The 20,869-nt window shown below is 40.2% G+C and overlaps 1 protein-coding gene and 1 long non-coding RNA gene across 2 annotated transcripts; one reads left to right on the forward strand and one right to left on the reverse strand.

Moving 5' to 3' along the window:
* The first annotated feature begins 9,375 nt into the window (after window positions 1–9,375).
* On the forward strand, window positions 9,376–18,382 carry LOC132472173 (uncharacterized). Its single transcript, XM_060071656.1, has 13 exons — window positions 9,376–9,544; window positions 11,399–11,604; window positions 11,772–11,909; window positions 12,215–12,353; window positions 12,445–13,015; window positions 13,178–13,319; window positions 13,444–13,587; window positions 13,726–13,778; window positions 15,547–15,731; window positions 16,887–17,287; window positions 17,435–17,534; window positions 17,627–17,813; window positions 17,921–18,382. Exons 1-13 carry the CDS (start codon window positions 9,419–9,421, stop codon window positions 18,055–18,057), a joined length of 2,529 nt encoding a protein of 842 aa, XP_059927639.1. The 5' UTR covers window positions 9,376–9,418; the 3' UTR covers window positions 18,058–18,382.
* On the reverse strand, window positions 18,181–20,285 carry LOC132472174 (uncharacterized). The gene is made up of 2 exons (XR_009529031.1): window positions 20,000–20,285; window positions 18,181–19,969 (listed from the first exon to the last, which is right to left on the reverse strand). It is a non-coding gene; the product is annotated as an uncharacterized LOC132472174 (long non-coding RNA).
* Window positions 20,286–20,869: the final 584 nt, after the last annotated feature.

Raw genomic sequence — 20,869 nt, forward strand, 5'->3', positions numbered from 1 at the left:
CAAGTGAAGGAGTTCAAGTACCTCGGGGTCTTGTTCGCGAGTGAGGGTACTATGGAGCGTGAGATTGGCCGGAGAATCGGAGCAGCGGGGGCGGTATTGCGTTCGCTTTACCGCACCGTTGTAACGAAAAGAGAGCTGAGCCGCAAGGCAAAGCTCTCGATCTACCGGTCGATCTTCGTTCCTATCCTCACCTATGGTCATGAGGGCTGGGTGATGACCGAAAGGACGAGATCGCGGGTACAAGCGGCCGAGATGAGTTTTCTCAGAAGGGTGGCTGGCGTCTCCCTTAGGGATAGGGTGAGAAGCTCAGCCATCCGTGAGGAACTCGGATTAGAGCCGCTGCTCCTTTACTTAGAAAGGAGTCAGCTGAGGTGGTTCGGGCATCTGGTAAGGATGCCCACTGGGCGTCTTCCTTGGGAGGTGTTTCAGGCACGTCCAGTGGGGAGGAGACCTCGGGGAAGACCCAGGACTAGGTGGAGAGATTATATCTCAACACTGGCCTGGGAACGCCTCGGGATCCCCCCGTCAGAGCTGGTCAATGTGGCCCGGGAAAGGGAAGTCTGGGGCCCCCTGCTTGAGCTGCTCCCCCCGCGACCCGACCCCGGATAAGCGGATGACGATGAGGATGAGGATGAGGAACTCTAGCAGCAGCATTCTGAACAAGCTGAAGCTTCCTCAGAGTTTGTTTTGGGAGACCTGTAAGGAGACCATTGCAGTAATCAAGCTTACTAGTGATAAAGGCATGTACAAGTTTTTGTAAGTCTTCGGTGGACATGAGCCCTCTAAGTCTTGCTACATTTTTAAGGTGATAATATGCAGATTTTGTAACTGATTTGATGTGACTGTCGAAATGTAAATCTGAATCCATGATAACCCCTAGATTTCTGGCTTTGATTGAGGTTTTCAGGGACAGAGAGTGAAGGTGTTCGATTACTTTAAGCCTTTCCGTTTTAGAACCAAATACAATTATCTCTGTTTTGTCCTCATTTAGTTGAAGGAAATTTCGGCACATCCATTCTTTCACTTGCTCAATGCACTGGCACAGCAGATCTATGGGCCGATAGTCATTTGGTGATAGCGATACATAGATTTGCGTGTCATCAGCATAGCAATGATGGTCAATATTGTTATTTTGCATGATTTGCCCTAGTGGGAGCATGTAGATGTTGAATAAAGAGGGTCCTAAGATCGAACCTTGTGGGACTCCACATGTCATGTTGGTTGATTCTGATACAAAGTCGCCAATGGAAACAAAGTAGTTCCTATTTTGTAGGTAGGACCTGAACCAATATAAGACGGTGCCTGAAAGCCCCACCCAGTTTTCTAACCTGTCCAGAAGTAATGTATGGTCTACAGTGTCGAATGCAGCACTGAGGTCAAGTAGCATTAGTATTGAGATTTTGCCAGAGTCTGTGTTAAGACGGATGTCGTTTACAACTTTAATAAGGGCGGTCTCCGTGCTGTGCAGGGGTCGAAATCCTGATTGGAAGGTGTCATAGCAACCAGTTGATGCCAGGAAGTGATTAAGTTGCTGGAGGACAACTTTCTCAATGATTTTACTTATGAAGGGTAGATTTGATATTGGTCTGTAGTTGTTAATAACAGAGGCATCTAGGCTCCGCTTTTTTAAAAGGGGTTTAATAACTGCAGTTTTCAAAGCTTTTGGGAAATTGCCTGACTGGAGAGAGTTGTTAACTATCTGCAATATGTCTGCTGCTAGGCAGTCGAAAACATTCTTAAAGAGGTTGGTAGGTATAGTATCAAGGCAACAGGTGGATGTCTTTAGTTGTGTCACAGTTTCCACAAGATTTTGAGAGTCTATAACATTAAAGCATGCCATCCTTGCCACGTTATTTTTGCCTGAACAGGGTGGTAGTCCAACATTTTTGTTTGAAGTGGAGATATTGATGGCGCGTCTGATACCTTCAATTTTATCAGTATAAAAAGCTGCAAACTCATTGCATTTCTGCGTGGAATGGAGATCAGGTGGAATTTGTGTTGGGGGGTTGGTCAGTCTGTCAACAGTTGCATATAGGGTTTTTGCATCATTAGTGTTGGTTTTAATGATATTGGAGAAAAATGTTTCTCTAGCATTTTTTAAGTCTAAATTGTAGGCACGGAGGCTCTCTTTATAGATATCATGGTGAATATGAAGTTTTGTTTTACGCCAGATGCGTTCAACCTTCCTGCATTCTTTTTTCTGTGCTGTTACAGAAGCAGCTTTTCTCCAGGGTGCCTTTTGCTTTCCAGAAATCGTTTTAACCTTATAAGGTGCAATGACATCTATGACTTTAAAAATTTTCAAATTAAAGTTTTCTACAAGATCATCAGCAGAACATGGGTTTAGAGGTGGTAGCAAGGAGATGGCCTTTTTAAAAAGTACATTAGAATCTTCATTGATATACCGTTTTTTGACAGTGTTTGATTTTGTCTGTATGTCGGGAATAAAAGATATGTTAAAGAAAACACAAAAGTGGTCAGACAAGGAAGGATCAGTCACAGAGAGATCAGAAACATTGAGGCCCTTTGTGATAACCAGGTCTAGAGTGTGCCCCTTACAATGAGTAGCCTCTTTCACATGTTGAGACAGTTCAAATGTGTCCAAAATGGTAAAAAGTTTTTTTGCACACTTGTCATTCAAATCATCAGTATGAAAATTGAAGTCACCAGTTATAACTAGACAGTCAAATTCTGTGGAGATGCTAGACAATAATTCTGTGAAGTCATCGAAAAAATTTGCAGAATATGTGGGTGGCCTGTAAATAATTAATAGGAGAACTCTGGGGGAGCATTTCAATACAGCACTAAGGTATTCGAACGATGGAAAATCACCAAATAACATCTGTTTCCCCTGAAATACATTTTTAAATATAGCAGCAACCCCTCCACCTCTTTTTCCAGATCTACATGCATCAAAAAAGTTATAGTCGGGAGGAGCTGTCTCTATCAGAACGGTTGCACTGTTATTTTGTTCCAGCCATGTTTCAGTTAAAAACATAAAATCCAGTTTAGAAGTGTTAATAAAATCATTAACTAAAAATTATTTGTTATTAAGAGACCTCACATTAAGTAGAGCCATCCTGATGGTGCTGTTGATAGGCTTTAAGGTTGTTTTTGGTTTGGAGGCAATAGATATGAGATTTGTGAGGTTAGCAGTGTGTCTAAGTTTCCCTTTGTTTACTCTCTTAGTGGTTACAGCATGAATGCGAAAGTTGCCCTGCTTTGACGTAGGCAACCTTGGGTTCAGCAGATTATGAGAAACTTCCTTTATACTGTGTCTACGGCTGAACCCTTTTTTGTCTCAGTAATACTCAGGACTACTATCAGTACGGTGGTGGGGGTGGGGCGCCATCCTCCTGGGTGATAGCAGTGTTAGCAGCCTGCGGCCATGACGTGGCGATGCTATCATTGACACAGATGCAAATTTGATGCCAGCATATTCCAGTTTCTTAAATTCGGCTGGAAAATCGCAAAGGGAGACATCGGAGACTCTATCCCAGCTGGAGTTGTTGTTGTGGCTATGGGAGAGATGAGGCTGGAGGTCATCGTCGATGGGGGAATGCAGAGGAGGGGGGTGGCCGTTCCTCGCCAAGCCAGCATCAGCGATGGGGGAGGGCACAGTGTTGATGGCGTCGGGCGGGCTGTTGTCTCTCTTCAAGGTCTGTGGGCTGTCTGCTATCTGTGTGTCAGATAGTGGCAGAGTAGTTGTGTGGGGGAGGCTGTAGTCTCGCTTCTTCTCAACCTGTGCTCTGATTGTGGCCTGTGCGTCAGACCATGGCAAGATTGTGGCCTGTGCGTAAAGCGAGAAGAGAAGATTGTCCCTCAACAGTTTTGAGCCTAACCTGTTTGGGTGTAGGCCATCTGCTCTGAAAAGATATTTGCGCCCCCAGAATAAGTTGAAATTGTCAATAAAGTCCCTTCCTCTTTCATTGCAGACTCTGGAAAGCCATGTATTCAGTGCAAGTAGACGACTGAATTTAACACCGCAGCCTTGAAATTGGAAGGAACAATTCCTGTTGAAAACAAAAGATTCATAAGGGAGAGGATTGCAGGCCCCACCGGGTTTGGACACATCTTGACCAATCAAATATATATATATATATATATATATATACTACTTTTTTCAGGTATCTGAAACAAAAGTGTTCAACATTCATACTGGTATCCACTCCACCCCTTTCAGCCAAATATATCTACAATTTACACTACAGAGTAAGACGCTTATACTTCAAACATTACCCCAAGCATCCCACAGCGATGTTCGCCAGGCTTCTGTTGGGGAAAGATTCCAGCTTCATATCCACGCCCAGGCCAGCGAGACCAAGTACTTAGCCATTACTTTAATCAACAATAAGAATAAAATATAATCTGCAGTGTACCTTGTCACAATTGTGTCTTGATTGTTTACTTTGTACACACAGAGGTAAAAAAATTAACTGCATAGGATTTTTACATATGTGTAAATTCATTGTCTTTCGTATCTTTTCATCTTTTCTGAAGGATTTTGGATGGTCAGATCAGCGGCCCTCAGAATATGGCCAAGGAGGTGGTACTTCAGGGAATGAATCATTCATTCTGAACCGGACACCAGCTCTCAATGACCTCTACCGGCTTATACCAGTTTGCTTCACTGCTGAGACATATGAAAGGTATGAATGTGTGTCTCTATTGTACAGGAAATACAAATTAATAGTTATTTGCCTCCAATTCAATGCTTTTGTTTCCTTATATGTCCATCAATGTATCATGTTTCTTGAGCCTGTCAACGCTATCATTGAGAATGTTGTTTATCCAGTCAGTTATGTTGATGCTGGAACCTAAACTGTGTATTTGTTTCTTATCCCTTAGCCAATCAGAAATGAGGTGTGTTATTGCAAAGGTAACTAACCAGATCATCCACCTCTGAAGATATGCAGAATACTTCCGTAAGTTGCAACACTAGTGATGGGTGCAGCAGATAACTACGTTCTGGAATATCCTATCCCTTTCATTAAATCAAAACTAGGATAAATCAAACAATGAAGGGCTGTCAAAGTAGCTATGTAGATAAATATCAAAAAGACTAATGATTTGTTTGGTTTGAGGCTTGTTGTGGTTGAAAGGCAGTGTGCTTGAATTGTGCTCATGAAGGTGAAGCTGTAGTGAAACGCTCTCCAACACAGACGACTGTTTCCCTTGAGAAAAATTCCATGGATGGCATCGACAAGAACTGGCTGAAGATGAATGACCCCTCCTGTTCTATGAGTTCTAATGACACACATATCATGGCCAACATGTCTTTCAACACCTGTGGAATAAAACTTGAGGTACGGTTCAAAATAAAAGGTCTAAAGTGTATTATAGTAGGATTTTACATTGATGTTGACCCCAGAGACTTATTACTATTTTGATTTATTGAAACTTTATTGTTCTAGTTTTTTGCTATTTCATATGCCAAATCAGATACAGAGATAACAAAGGAGATGATCCCTATAAGTCATTATATAGGGGTTAGTACACTATATACAACCGGGTATGATGTTCATGCTCACGAAAATGAATCTATTGAATCGTGTCCCAGAGCACAATTGTCAAACCCATGCATTTTTAGTGAAGGTATTTCTCAGACTTTATCGTGCGACATTTCAACCAAAATTTTCAATTTAGCCTTGCTATTGGGATATTTTCTTAGACCTCAGAAGGGGTGTGCGCAGATAGTACAGTGCACCTGTTATATATCTTTCAAAACAACAAAAGCAACAAAGGGTAAATGCCTTGTATTATGGATACTCCAATTTCAGCAGCATACGTCCTCAAAAACTGAAACTGACCACGTCCCTCACTACGAATTATAGATTAAACTAAACTAAATGTAAACCCATGCATTTTGAATGGGAGTGTTTCTCCGACTTTTTTGTGCTGCACAGAACAACATTTAAACCCATACATTTTGAACGGGACATTTTCATCGACCTCAGAGGGGGGGATGGGTGGCAGAGGGTGGTTTGTATGTAGTAGGCCTACAGTGCGCCCTCTGTTATACATCAAAACAACCCTGAGAACAGCATCTCCTATTACATTATCCAAAATGGGTTAACCACCATTTGTTTTGGTCAAACCGATCAAATTTCCTCAAGCAAAGGCCTATTGTTTCTTTTAAGCCATATAAGTCCTTGTACTTCTATTGTAATTAAAAACAATCTTGTTGGGATCAGGAACCTGAACCTCGTCTCCCTCTCTGGCCACACATCCACCCTCTCTCCTGTCACGCAGGGGGGCCCTCAGGCTCAGTCCTCGGCCCCCTTCTTTTCATCTGCTACCTCTTCCCCCTTGGTCACATCATCCGCAACCTCAACCTGGACTTCGACTGCTACGCTGACGACACCCAGATGTCCACCACCAAACCCACCCTGCAATCTTGGTGTTATCCTGTACCCCACCCTCTCCTTTGATCCCCATGTCGGGTCCATTGTCAAGACCTCCTACTTCCACCTCCACCACATCGCCAAAATCAGACACTGCCTGTCCCCCCCAGCTGATGAATCAGTTAACCACGCCTTCATCTCGTACCGTCTAGACTACTGCAACTCCCTCCTCCCTGGCATCACCTCTCAGTCCCTCCATAGACTCCAAATGGTCCAAAACGCTGCTGCGCACCTTCTCACTCACACCCGGTCTCGTGAACACATCACCCCCGTTCCCTTCACTCTCCACTGGCTCCCCATCAAACAACGCATTCATTTCAAAATCCTCCTCCTGACTTTCAAAGCTCTCAACCACCTGGCCCCACCCTACCTGTCTGACCTCCCCACCCCCCATCGCCCCTCCTGAACCCTCCGATCCTCCTCCACTCTCACTCTGACCGTCCGACCATGCTACTTTAAAAGTAACAAATTATTAAACCTTCGATGATTTTATTCAAAGTTTTGGTCATTTTAGTCTCTTGTGATGGTAAGATTGCACCAGACCCCTTGTGTCAGACATTTCTCCCTTATCTCTTTCAGCGGTAAAGCCATACTCCCTTCTCTGAAAGGCAGGTGCCTCCCAATGCAGCAAAGCAGACAATTCTATTATTCAAGGCTTGGTTAAGGCTGGGTCCAAGGACAAGAGAGTGCAATGAGCGTAGACAAAGAGGGAAGGGAAAACCATATTTTCACACTGGTCAAGGGTCAAAGGCTCCAACTGATAAGGCACCGCTACTCTTCCCTCTGAAACACACATGAGGAGTTCGATCAATTGTTGCCTACCATCTGATAAACCAATACTATAGTTTAATTGGGGAACAGAGCTGTTCTCAGGATCCTGAGGCCTGTCTGCCGCTGTTTTCTTCTCCTTGAGGAGCTCTGAGATAGACGTGGGGCGAACTCCCATCTGAGGACTCGGATTATTGTATCTTTGTGGTATGTTTGTTTTATGTTATTAAATGTTTATTAATTAAACAAAATTAGATTAATAGTTCGGATTCATCTTTGTTCTTAAACAGTATAAACAGAAATGATTGGCGTGGTGCAAGTTCCAACCGCATACTTGGTGTCAGAAGTGGGATTGCCGCTCTCCTCGAGGACCTCAGAGTGGACACGCTGACTGACCCCTGCAGGCTCCAGATACGGAGAGGCGTGTCACACCCTTTGAGTGATGCTTCGGTCTGCATTTGCATGTCATTGAGTGGCACCCTAAATGATAGTCAGCCGGTTGCCTTTTGTTTGCAGCATGGCTAAAAAATACTTAATGTTGGTACTGCTTTTCAGAGTCATCATGGTGATATGATGGTCTTATCATAACCCTAAAAGTACACATTATATAATAAATTCCAATACATGAGTTCACAGCTGCACGCGTATTATAATAATAATAATAATAATAATTCATTAATTTTCTATAGCGCTTTTCTTGTGACCCAAAGACACTTACAGTGACAGAAGTATAAACACGAAGAGGGTGATGACAATCAGGGGGGGACAAGCGGAAGCAGCACAACAGAAAACAGAGGCAAGGTGGAGTGTGATAATAGATAGTGGCTCAGAAACAATCATTTGACTTTAAATTATAAAAAGACAGTGTCAATGTGCAATTAAAAGAAAAGCCGATTGAAAATTTCAGAGTAAAGATTGATGAGATAAAGATAGATCAAGTAGATGAGTTCAAATTTGTAGGTGTTATTTTAGATTCTCAGCTTAATTTTAACAGACATGTTAAGAAGCTATGCAAGACTGTCAAGACCAACTTAAATTGCTTTTGCGCTATAAGAAAATATATACCTCTTAAGGCAGCACAACAATTTATGCATATTTTCCCATTTGTCATATTGTGTAACCGTTTGGGGTCAAGCCAACCAAACAACAATGACACCAATAAAATCATTATACAAACAGGCACTTAAAATAATGGCACACGCACAAGCATTAATCATTGTCCTTGTTTTTGTCTTTATGTCTCCTGTAGATGATGTCTTCTGTATTTTTATTCATGTGAAACTTTTAGTAAAGGCCTAACCAGGGACAGGGGTTGCAAATTAGTCTTGACTAGAAACCGGTATGTATGGCCTCTATTTTATATTTTGTATAAAACAATGTACAATGTTTTTGTCCCTGCTCAATAAACTTCTTAATAAAAATAGGGATAAGGGTGGTTATGGGTAGGGGAGGTCATAGGCTTGGGAAAAGAGGTAGGTTATTAAACGGGAGCTTGCTTGTGAATAAAAAAAAAAACTGAAAATATTTGTCAATGCTGATTGATTTTGACTTCACTAATGCTCAATTAAATCAAATCCTACAAAAAAAACAACGTATCTATTAAATTGTGCATGCGTCAGTTTGTTTATAGAATTTGTTTGTTTATTTATTGATGTAAATATTGGTCTAATAATTTGAATGTATTTAGTTTGTTTAGTTGATTAACCTGTCCAATACCAAGTCATATCTGGTGTGGGCTTATATAAGTCTAGACGTTAACAGGCAATATGTTAATCAATCCTTATATCTTGACTTTATTGATTTATTTTATTGACATGTAGAAGAATAAGAACAAGTGTGCTTGATTCTTTCAACCTAAATTAATAAAATAAAATATAAAATTGTCCTGGTCAAAAACGGTTCCCATGGTGTAAACTAACACACAACAACCACAAAGGTTACCATGATGTGTAATCAAACCAGAGCTTAAAATACTTACATAAAGAGCCTAATAACAAAGAAACCAGAAACCAGAACCAAAAGTGTGAGAGCTGGTTCATTGGACCGGTTGCTTTAACAATGCACCACACAATTGTTTTATTGTAACTAAACTGAAAAACTTGTTCAACCATTGAGGGGGTATTCAACCAGACTTCCCAAACATAGGATTAGTATTTTAGGGTATGTGGTGGGTGGGGGCATACATCAACTGATTCTGTAAGTATAAGAGCAAATACAAGGAGGAGAGTGGGTGAGTTTCAAGTACCATGGCTTCCTACTTCGTGTTCTCAGTCCAGCTGCTCCTGCTGATCTCAGCTTCATCCGCATCACACTATTATGGAGGCACTATGACCTTTGTTCCCAAAGGAAGAACCCCGGATGGGTCACTTCAGGTAAAAAATCTCAAGCAACCTAATAATGTATTGAAAGAAATTATATTTCATATTCTTATATAATTTTTTTGCATGCACACATTAGTTGAACACTAATAGTCGACTATTTGGTCTAAATTAAAATAAATAAAATAATGGTGTTTCTAGGATTAATCCCAAGAATTCACTCACTCAGAGAGAGAGAGGGAGAGGACAATTGGGTTTACCAGACTCATGTACTCACTGTACATAATTTATTAGTTGCTTTTCATAGGGCCTGTATACTATGATATGATTTCCAAATCAGTCACTAAATAGCTAAGACACTAATCACAGTCTATCACCGGATAAGACCACATCAGTGTAGTAAATGATAGAGTAAAACATAAAGCATCTAGGTGAAGTAGGGAGGGAGAGATTATGCCTTCTGCCAAAAAGAACAGACTGAATAGAGTTTTTTCACTTTCTGGCAGCCCAAATCCATCATAAAATATGATTTAAATGAATAATAATGATCAAACGTATTCAGTTAAAGACGTTACAAAGAGCAAACATTAGAGCAGTGGCTCTCAAACTGATGCGCTATCCCTACGCAGAGCAGCCCCCCCCCCCCAAAAAAATAAAATCATTAATCATTATCATTAAAAAGGGGTTTAAATATGATTTCCTTTCCTGTAATATTTTTGTTTCAATATTAGCCTTTTTTGTAGAAATCCATGATTACAAGCTAAACTGACCGCAAGATATAAATGATGCAATTATGAATGGTTAAAAAACACTGCGATCGTGGCTCCAAGCGGAGACCAATTGGTAGTAAAGTGCAGACAGGAGGAGAATATTTTGAACAGAACGTTAAAAAACAGGTGGTATGTGGTGGTATGTGCTGATGTTCTTAGAAATTAATCCATGAAACCATCGCATCTTGAACGACATCTTACAGCCTTCTCATACGTCGGTCTTCTCATTTTATAATAATAATTAGGCTTTTTCAAAAAAGGTTGTTGGTATACAATTGTTAAATATGCCTCCTGTGTGAGCTGTGCATAGCTGAATTGGGCCACAGGCCTACGCTACTGTACTTTGTTATATTTTATAACATCGGTCATAATTGTGGTACTTGGGGAGACAAATATTTTCTGAGGTGGCTGTGGTATAAAAAGTTTGAGAACCACTGCATTAGAGCATACATTACATGATGTACATTAACCAAAAATTAAAATACAATACCCAACTTGTCATATCGGTTGCCATGGATAATAGGAATAGTATAAATAATAATAAATTAATAAAAACAATATTCTGGGCTGAAGTAATTTAACACATATCACATATACCCAATATATAGTGGTGACCAAGAATTGATGACGTCACTTCCATCGTTACATTTGCCTTTTTGTTAGCGCGATTAAATGAACTGTAAGACGCGTAAGCCAACTGTTTTAGTATAGAGAATGATTTCAAGGATTTCTTTGATATACAATGTATGAGTTGCATCATCCCAGGACTTTGAAGACCTTGGACAAAATAGTTGACTTGAAAAACAACCGTACCCAACCGACATATTCATATTCAACCGTCATTTCATTTATTCAATGATTTTAATGAATGTGTGTGTTGTTAATGTGGTGTATGTATCCTTGTGTTGGTTTCTGTATTGTGCTTTTGATGTTGATGTCTATGTATTATAATTGTATTCTTGCTCCTTAAGTGATGATAAGATGTGTTCAGGCTTTTTCATGAATGCAAAAACAATATATATATATATATATATATATATATATATATATATATATATATATATATATATATATGTAAGTATATATAGAACCAGGCTAAGTTAAAAAAAAATACTCAACACTGAAGTGTGCTTCACAGGTGGATCTACATTTCAGAGAAACCTACAGTAACTGCTATCATTACTTCGATTGGAGATGTTGGAGCGGCAACTGTGGCAAAACATTTGCATCACAGACTGGTGTTATCGACACTAGCCCTAATTCAGCACCATATACAAATGGTTGGTGCGAAATAGAAAAAGTGGATTCAAGATATTTCCCCAGTGACGATCCCTTCGTAATGAGGTGATTTTCTTTCATAATTATTTTTATTGCTTGAAATATATTTAGATTTTGTAGGAATAATTTAATCAAAATTAACCTTAATTCATTATGTGATGTAGAAATTCACATCTGTCGCTAGTAGTTCAAGAGTTCTGCTTTTTAGCTGCAACTTTGTTTCTATATACTAGGAAAGCTGGCTGCTGTTGGATTTACAATGTGAATCACATGGGGTCCTGGATACTGTTCACACATGTGGACTTGAAGCGAAGATCTGATTCCTGGCAGTTAAACAGCTCTCCAAATAATGCTATCCTACCTTTTCTGAGGTACGTCTTTACCAAATCCTGAGCTGTGGGCGATCACATATCAATCTAATGAACTCTGTATTAATCAAAGTAAATGATACGTTTCCTTCAATCAATTACGTTCATAAGAAAATACAGTCCATTTCCAGTTAGCATTTGACTGAGTTAGCAAAAGATCAATGAAAGCAGATGAGATCGATTGGCTCAGTTAGTAAAGTCTGGGTAGAATACACCATTTCAACCATATGCTAAAAAAGTAAGTAAGAGGAACAATAACAATTATTATTATACCTATAGCTGTTAATTGTAAATTCTGTACTTTTTAGAGTTCCTTCAAACTGCCCAAGATCATACCACCTCATGACAGTAGACCCTGATGGCGATCAAGTCATATGCAGATATGGAACCATCCCTCATGTAGAATGCTCAAGATGCATGCAACCGACGGGTTTCTACCTGGATGAGGTTTGTAAAAACATATCTTCCTCAACACCATGTGAACTGATTGAATTTGTTTTTAGTTTTCTTCCCTAATCTATCCAATTCATATTGTCAGGGCACTTGCGTCCTACACTACGGATTCACTGAATACACTGGGATATATGGGTTTGAGTTGGTAGTAGAAGACTTTCCAAGAAGCACCATCACCTTGACCTCCACCAATGGAACTCAAACCACAAGGTCTCCCCTGGCTGCAGCACGACGCAAACGTGCAGTATATGGCACAACTGCCGTTTTCCCTAGGTGGTGGACCACTACATCTGCCGGATATGCCACCACAAGTTCACCCACCACCACAAGTTCCCCCATCCCCCCTACAAACCCTTGGTGGAAGCCAACTCAAGCTCCACCCAACAGTAACACCAACCCTTGGTGGTGGACGCCAGCTCCAGCCTCACCCACCACGACAACAAGTTCACCCACTGGCTCTACCCACCCAAGGTGGCGGATGCCAGCTCAAACTCTACCCGTCACCACCAACACACCAAACACCCAAACAACAACAACAACAACAACAACAACAACAACAACATCTTCTACCAGTACAAATGCTCCCTTGCAGGCCACAACCAGACGACAGTATCCTGTTCCCCTCAGTAAACTTCCTCTGCAATTTTCCCTTCTTGGTAAGAAATTGAGTGTGTTTAGGCAGTTAGCGGAACATTGATGATGATAAAAAACAATACTTAACTGTAACTGAATGCTTACTGTATTCTTTGCACATGCTCTAAAGTTGTACAAGATATTGCAGGCCTTTGTAAGCTAAAAGATTTCTACTTAAACTGTAGTGGATTCGCCTGCTCCGTCCTGCACTGAAGGAGAGTACCTGCCTAGGTTTGTTTACCCAACACCAAGTCATGGAGACCATCTGAATGCTCAAGTCAATGAAGAATTTGAAATGAGGATCAAAGCCCAAGCTTCACAATCAATGTAAGGACATCTATCCGCTGACACAATCTTACATCTAAATCGGCTCAGACGAGTTGTTCATAGCGCCTCAAGTATCAACCACAAATTGATATTCTAAATAATAATTATTTTTGTTTTATTACAGAGTAGGGGATATCATCTTCAGTGGACCCCTGAATACCACCAAACGTAGGATCGCACAGGGAGAGTTTTACATTCGATGGACCCCTACTCAAGACAATCTCGGAGACCATGTTCCAATTTGCTTTATTGCTGAAGCAACGCTTTTGTAGGTTTCTTTAATTTATGCATCCAACTACAATACTTTTATTTGAATATACTGTATTTGTATTAAGCGACAAAAATGTCTCTCCCGTTCCAATATCTACCATAAAAGTGACGACTTGCTGTCTAAAATCCATCTCAGGTCTCAGAAGTATCAGTCTGGAATGCGATGTGTTGTGCTGAATGTTGAACATGGTGAGTATTGACATTTTTAACACTTTCGAATCAGTTACAAAGCAAACTTTGTTTGTTACACTACATTTAATTGACAGTTATGTTGTTGAAGAAATGGTTGCAGCTGATAAAATAACGCAATGTGTTTAGGTTTTGCCCCAGTTTACACAAGATAAATATGTAGATAGCCTACTGTTTTTTAATCTTTATATCTTGATTTAGGAACAAATTTGTTGACACACAGGGAAAAACACCCTCACAACCATCTTCGTCTGTTTACACCAACCCGGTATCACACGATTTCATGCGGAAATTAATCTATTGAATCGTGTCCAAGAGCACGATTTTCTCTGATACACAGAACGAAATGTTAACCCCTATATTTTGAATGGGAGCATTTCTCTGACTTTTTCTTGCTACACAGAACGACATTTAAACCAAGGCACAGTGCATCCTCTTGTTATGGATAGTCAAAACAACAATCCGATTTTTCTGATTTTTGCAGCAGACTTCCTCAAAAACTGAAAATAACCACGTCCCCTCAAACCAGACTTAAAGCAGAATGTACTATAACTACTTTGGTCAACAGCGGAAAACATAGTAGTTCTACAATAACTGCTCTAGTCTAAACATGTCTTTTCAAAGGCCTGCGTCCACGTCATGTGACTGTTAAGGTTGGTGGCTATGGTGGTTGCAATGGACGCTGCTATCGCTGAAAACCAAACATGGATGTCACGGAAAATGCAATATTAACATTCTGCGTTTTTCCAAATGTGTTTTGATAACAGTTCTAGTTATAAATGTGCCTTTAATGTCATAATCTTCATTAAGTGATTGTATATGATGTTGAGTAGGTAAACTATCATCCATGCTAGGTTTGCAGCATACATAGCAACCCCTATAGCAAACAACCCCGACAGCCACATGACGTAGACGCAGGCCCATTGAGGCCAAAAAAAGGCCATGTTTTCCGCTGTGGACCAAGGTAGTTGGACTACTTTTTTTTGCAAGACTGGGTTGAAGGGTCTTGATTAGTTTCAGGTTTTGCGGATATCTGCTGCAAAAATCAGAAAAATTGGATTGTTGTTTTCACCTATCCATAACCAGAGGGTGCACTGCTGTACCCCTTCTGAAGTCCAAAAAAATCTTGTTTTAAATGTCGTTCTGAGTAGCTAGAAAAAGTCTGAGAAACGCTCTCATTCAAAATGCATGGGTTAGTATTTCGTTCTGTGTGGCACGAAAAAGTGTGAGAAACGCTCATATAAGTAGACTATGCAGCCTTTATTTTCTTGGCGTTATAACAACATCCTTTCTTGTTGCATCGAATATAAATTCTCGTTATATATTTATTCTCAAAATTTATATTGACGGTATGAGACTATATCCCTATAGATAATTTTTTGTTGCTTTTTCAAAGAATATATACATACATATATACATATACATATACATACATATACACATATATATATATATATATACATATACATATATATACATACATATACACATATATATATATTATATATATATACATATACACACATATATACATATACACACATATATACATATATATATATATATATATATATATATATATATATATAATATTGATAGATAATCTACCAGTTAAGACCGAGAAAAGAATCTCTCTTAATCAGGATCTAAACGGTTTGCAATTTTTAATTTGTGGAGGGATTGAAAACGCTTTGAATAGCAGTAATTCTCTATTGGGTATGTTTGTAATCATGAACAAATCAACAAACTTTACAATTCTCCACACCAGTTAAAGCCCACATGACCTGCAATGAAACCTCAATGACAGTAGAGTTGGATAAAGCCTCATTCAACGGGCTCAGTGAAGATCACCTGCAGCTGATTGATTCCAGCAGCACAGCCTGCAGTCTACACTCCAATGGCACTCATGTCATTGGTATCATCCCTCTAAATGCATGTGGTACTACGATTGAGGTAATGCAGATATTATGTAAGGTATAATCTGTGTTGGGTTGTGTGGTTGTCAGAAAGGAATGCACCTTACAGGCGTGCATATATTTTTCCGGTAACACATACGTTTTCGAACAAGTTAATTTTCTCAATACGCAACGCTGTACAATAAGAAGTACTCTCAAAATAAAAACTTTTAGCTCAGAATGTGTTACACATTCTTATCAGAGAAATATATGTGTCTGACTAATGCCTTGAACAAAATCAGGCACGATAATTTATATGATCCCCCTGTCACACCTTGACGATTTGGAAGACGTATCCCAAATTTATCAAAAGACAGAGAAACGCTGGCATACGCCGGCATAATATGTATATTTTTTACTTTGGTCGTATGCATACAATATTCATAACGTGCTTAACGTATACATAACGTTTTAGTAACTTATCCAGAACCTATCAATAAATTATAGAATACGTATAGACGAATGCCAGCGCATGACAACGAACACCTAGCGTGTGCGATTCATGTCCATTGATAGTCTTAGACGTATGGCCAAAGATATAGACGTATGCATAGCAGGTGGCACCGTATCACCAATGGTGTATAAAAGCTGGTTCAAATCACTACCACAGTAGACCCCGCGCTGTCAACATGGTCAAGAAAACTCCATAGGACTCTGCTAGCCTTGGCCATAGGCGTGTACATGGACGCTCACCTACGCCTACATCATCATCCCCTGGAGAAGATGCGGTTGCGGAAAAAAAAATTAGACGACTGCGACGTACTACGACTTATGCCAGCGTATACCACGATGCTCCAGCGTAGGCCGACTTAAACGTATTCAAAACATACCCATAACTTATTTGAAGTATTCCAGCGTGTTCGCCAAATTGTTCATACATCGGCATACGTTTTTCAAAATCGTCAAGGTGTGACAGGGGCATGAGATTCACATGGAATATAAATCTTACCGTACTCTAAATAGACCTGAGATGTCTGACGACATCCGAAACTGCAACCTCTCATTTTGGGATCTCAACACTAGAATTTGCACTGGATATGGTATAAAATGTTGCAAAATGATTTCATTGATATCCAAAGATATGCTGATATGGTTACCATCTGTGATTTTGTTTATGCTACTATGACATTATGTAAGTGTCCTTGATCTGCAGGAGGATAATGATAATCTCATCTTCAAGAATGAGATCACCACTTTTGAAGATGTCAGAGACATCATAACCAGGAAACATCTGTTGGAAATTGGGTTTTCCTGCCAGTACCCAAAGCGTGGAAATGTAACCCTGGGGTTCACAATACACAGGGACAACTTTACATTAATAGAGCGGGGCTTTGGGATGTTCACCTATAGCTTTGAATTCTACCCAGACAACCATTTTGGCACAATGGTCAGTCCCAGTTTATACCCACTGGACTATGAAGTTGGAGAGAAGATTTACATGCAAATACAAGCCACGTCTTCAGTCAATAACACTGTGCTGTTCGTGGAGTCCTGCAGAGCTTCACCTTACGATAACCCAAATTACCAGCCAAACTACCCCATCATAGAGAATGGGTAAACTACCTTCCTACCTATTTGTCTTCATTACTTTATGTTTGTTTAGCTGAAAAACAACAAAAAACAACTATGTTGCATATGTTCTTGATGTAAAGGGCGATATTTAATTTGTGATCTCTTTTTATGTTGATCGATTTCAACTAGGTGTATAATGGACCCCACAGTTGTCATCTATTCCCCAAGTCATAATAAACAGTTTCGGATTTCAATTGATGCCTTCAAATTCATAGGAATACATGACCAGGTAAAACCAAATTAATTCAACAAAGTAGATAAAACTGCAGAAGAACAGCTAAAGTGTGGCAATGTATTGACGGGATATCTCATTATGTACAGGTGTACATCAGCTGTTCGGTCATTCTATGTGAGGCTGGGAACAACAACACCAGGTGCGCCAAGGGATGTGTAACATCGAACCAGCAGCATCATCGAAGAAAGAGAGAGGCTGTTATTGAAACAGGAGTCCACTTCATTTCCCAGGGTCCTTTGCGTTTGCGAAGCACACCAGCAAGTGAGAGCAGAGGTAATGTTGAAACCCTTCATTTGTGGCTATACATTGCAAACAACAATATCATTTTTTTAAACAAGTACATATGACTTCTTGAAATATCTTGTATTTATTTACTCTAGTGACCGGTCTGAATCTGAACCTGGCCTTCATCGCCGGATGCCTTCTAGCAGCAATTGCCATGATCTGTGGAGTGATGATTCAGAGATTCAAGAGGGCTGCTGTACAGTATCAGCCTTTGCCAACAACTGAGCAATAGAGTCTTTTCCATTATGAGTTTATTAGCTTTCTCTGAGATAAATGTAAATCACTTTTGACATTTTCAAATGTAAAAAGTGGTGGGTGTGCCTGGGTGTTAGACATGTCTTTCTGTGATATGCGATCGTTTTTTTAGAGGGGGGGGGGTTAGATCTTATTTTCTGTCTCTTTAAAACTTATGACACTTGCTAATTATTAATGTTTTCAACCTTGCCTCACACTACCTTACCATAAATGTAGGCATAATATTTCGAAAGACTATTCCAAAAAATTATTAACAATTATTAATGACTACCGCTTGAATAAAAAATTAATGATTCTCTTAACCATTGTAGAGAGTTGTACTTTGTACGTTGTACAAGCCCTACATATGCATATGATTGTGCTCGTTAAAAAAGGACAGCAAGGAATATATAAATATATCAAAAATACTTTGCATTCATAAACGTCAGCACTAGTACTTAAATATATATTCACAGTGTATCTGGATACCTATTGTATTTGTACTAGACATTATTAATTTTAATTTAAACGCTTAAAAATCAGCCCAAAAAAGTAATCAAATTTCTCAGTCATGCATGATTACCAGTACCTTAGGTCTCCAAAAAGCTTGGTGCCCAAATCACCATAGGGGGCATTATAAATTCTGGTCTTAGTTAAACACTCTTCATGGCTTCCGATTGATTAGAAATTCTGAAACTTTTTTGCCATTTGGACCCATAATGTCTGTCAGGATAGATTTGGTTGCAGTGTGATTCTTGGCAACACTTCTAAAATCATCTACATCATCTCATTGCATTCTCAAATGACCCCCAAATTTCCTTACTTATCCAGGGTTGGACCGCGGGGGCAGCAGCTCTAGCAGACATCAACATTTTGCAATATTCACTCAATCACACAGTGATTGATGAATGCTAAACTAAACGCTAATTCTCCATTTCCATCGCAAGTCCTCGGCAGAAGGAGGCTGTAACTTGAAGCGTACCAGGAACATTGAGGACACATCCCTTAACTTGCATTCATTTTGTGTCAATATCTCGTTCCACCGTAAAGCATTTTGGTAGAATTGGCAAAAACAGCCAACTTAAGAATGCCTCTATAGGCGTTTTTTTGGTCCCCAATGAACGTTCAAACTTTTTGTGTGTCAGTCTCTTAACAGACTTAATTATACCACTGTGAAGGGGGTCGCCGGCCCTCCGCTGCGCGTCGGGGCCGGACAACGCCCCTTAACAGTGGTATAATGAGCACATACCACAGCCTGGCGTGATCTATTGCTTAAATATATAATAGGATAATATAATTTTATATATCATAATATCATGGCCAAAAGCTCTGTGCGCCTCCGGATGGCCGTAGCGCGGGGAGCTCACGTAGGGATTGGGCTCCGCGGTGTTTGTTTACCGGCGTTGCTATGGTTACCGGTCTTGTTTAAAGCCCAGTTCAGACCAAAGATTCACCTTGCAACGGCTTGCAACTCGCAACTCCTTGCGACTCCTTGCGACGAGACGGGCTGCGACGTTCTAAAACTGGGCCGTTCACACTGGCTGCAACGGGCTGCGACGCTAGGTGGTTTCCATAGCAACTGTGAACGTTCTGGCTCAGCTGAGAGCCGCAACGGCATCATTTGCGTAGGTTAGGTTAGATTAGTTAGGTTTGCAATTAGTTAGGTTTGCAATTATTATTTTTTTTATTTTGCTTGAGAGTAGGCTAGAGTTATTGTGTTTTGTCATTCTCCGGATATCGGATATTTCAATCGGATATTTTTATGCTGGAGTGGACAGTACGGTACCGGGACAGAGTAAGGCCGTGACGTACATGTTGTTCTGTGCTGTGATTGGCTGAAGCGAAATAGTTAAATCGCCGCGTTCTAAAACTGGACCTTGCGATTTGACATGTTCAATCTCTGGCAACTCCTTGCAACTCCTTGCGACTCCTTGCAACACCTTGCAATGACCCGTTCACACCGCCCCTGCGACGTTCTAAAACCGTCTCGTTGCAAGCCGTTGCAAGGTGAATCTTTGGTCTGAACTGGGCTTTAAGGAAGCACGTCAATTCTCGGCGCGACAGTTCTCCCGCACAGAGCAGAACTGTGGCCTATTCTACACATTTATTTTTCTTAATTATAATTATATTATTCATTTTTACTGAATTTGTTTTTTATTACTAAAAAAAAACAAAAAAAATTGCTGTTGCCGGTGTGCAACACCGAGTAAACGGTGTTGGCCTCAACACCGGTAATACCGTATACTGCAACCATAGTGGTATCAATAATGACTCAGACCTTGGTCTTCTTTGTATCTGGATCCCTGGGTTATCCATCTCTCTTGAAGGCTATACACCACAAGCTGTATCTTAATAAGCAAGGCCTGGTAGGTAGCCTTTCCCTTCAGCACATTCCATTTCAAGGAGGTCACCCAGTTCTCTGAGCTTGTTGTTGTCTTTGTTGGTTTGTTTTGGAATATCATCAATCCTTTTAAGCAGTGCCTTTCATATGACTTCTGGAGTCCCATTACAGTCCTCAAGACGTTTCCAAACCATGTTGAAACCTGCAAGGGGATTTTTTTTATTCCCCTTAACCTTAGGGTTAACTATTAACCGTACCGTATCGTACCGTACCGTGACTTAAAAACCGAGGTACGTACCGAACCGTGACTTTTGTGTACCGTTACACCCCTAGTTAGACTTGATGAACGGGGTGAATTCGCAAACAAGTTTCTTATTGGTAAAAGGATAGCTCACAAAGTCTTGTTCCTTATGTAGACAGACAAGTTTTTATAAATGCCCAAGATATCCTGTAAGAATGCATCCTCCAA

Source organism: Gadus macrocephalus, chromosome 14 (genome assembly GCF_031168955.1).
Source record: "Gadus macrocephalus chromosome 14, ASM3116895v1".
NCBI classification, from domain to species: Eukaryota; Metazoa; Chordata; class Actinopteri; order Gadiformes; family Gadidae; genus Gadus; species Gadus macrocephalus.

Bases quoted from the DNA above. Each gene is read 5' to 3' on its own strand.
- LOC132472173 (XM_060071656.1), top strand. From the start codon at position 9,419: ATGGCTTCCTACTTCGTGTTCTCAGTCCAGCTGCTCCTGCTGATCTCA. The intron at 13,779-15,546 runs GTGAGTATTGAC...TCTCCACACCAG, and splicing joins TGTGCTGAATGTTGAACATG to TTAAAGCCCACATGACCTGC. The intron at 15,732-16,886 runs GTAATGCAGATA...CTTGATCTGCAG, and splicing joins CATGTGGTACTACGATTGAG to GAGGATAATGATAATCTCAT.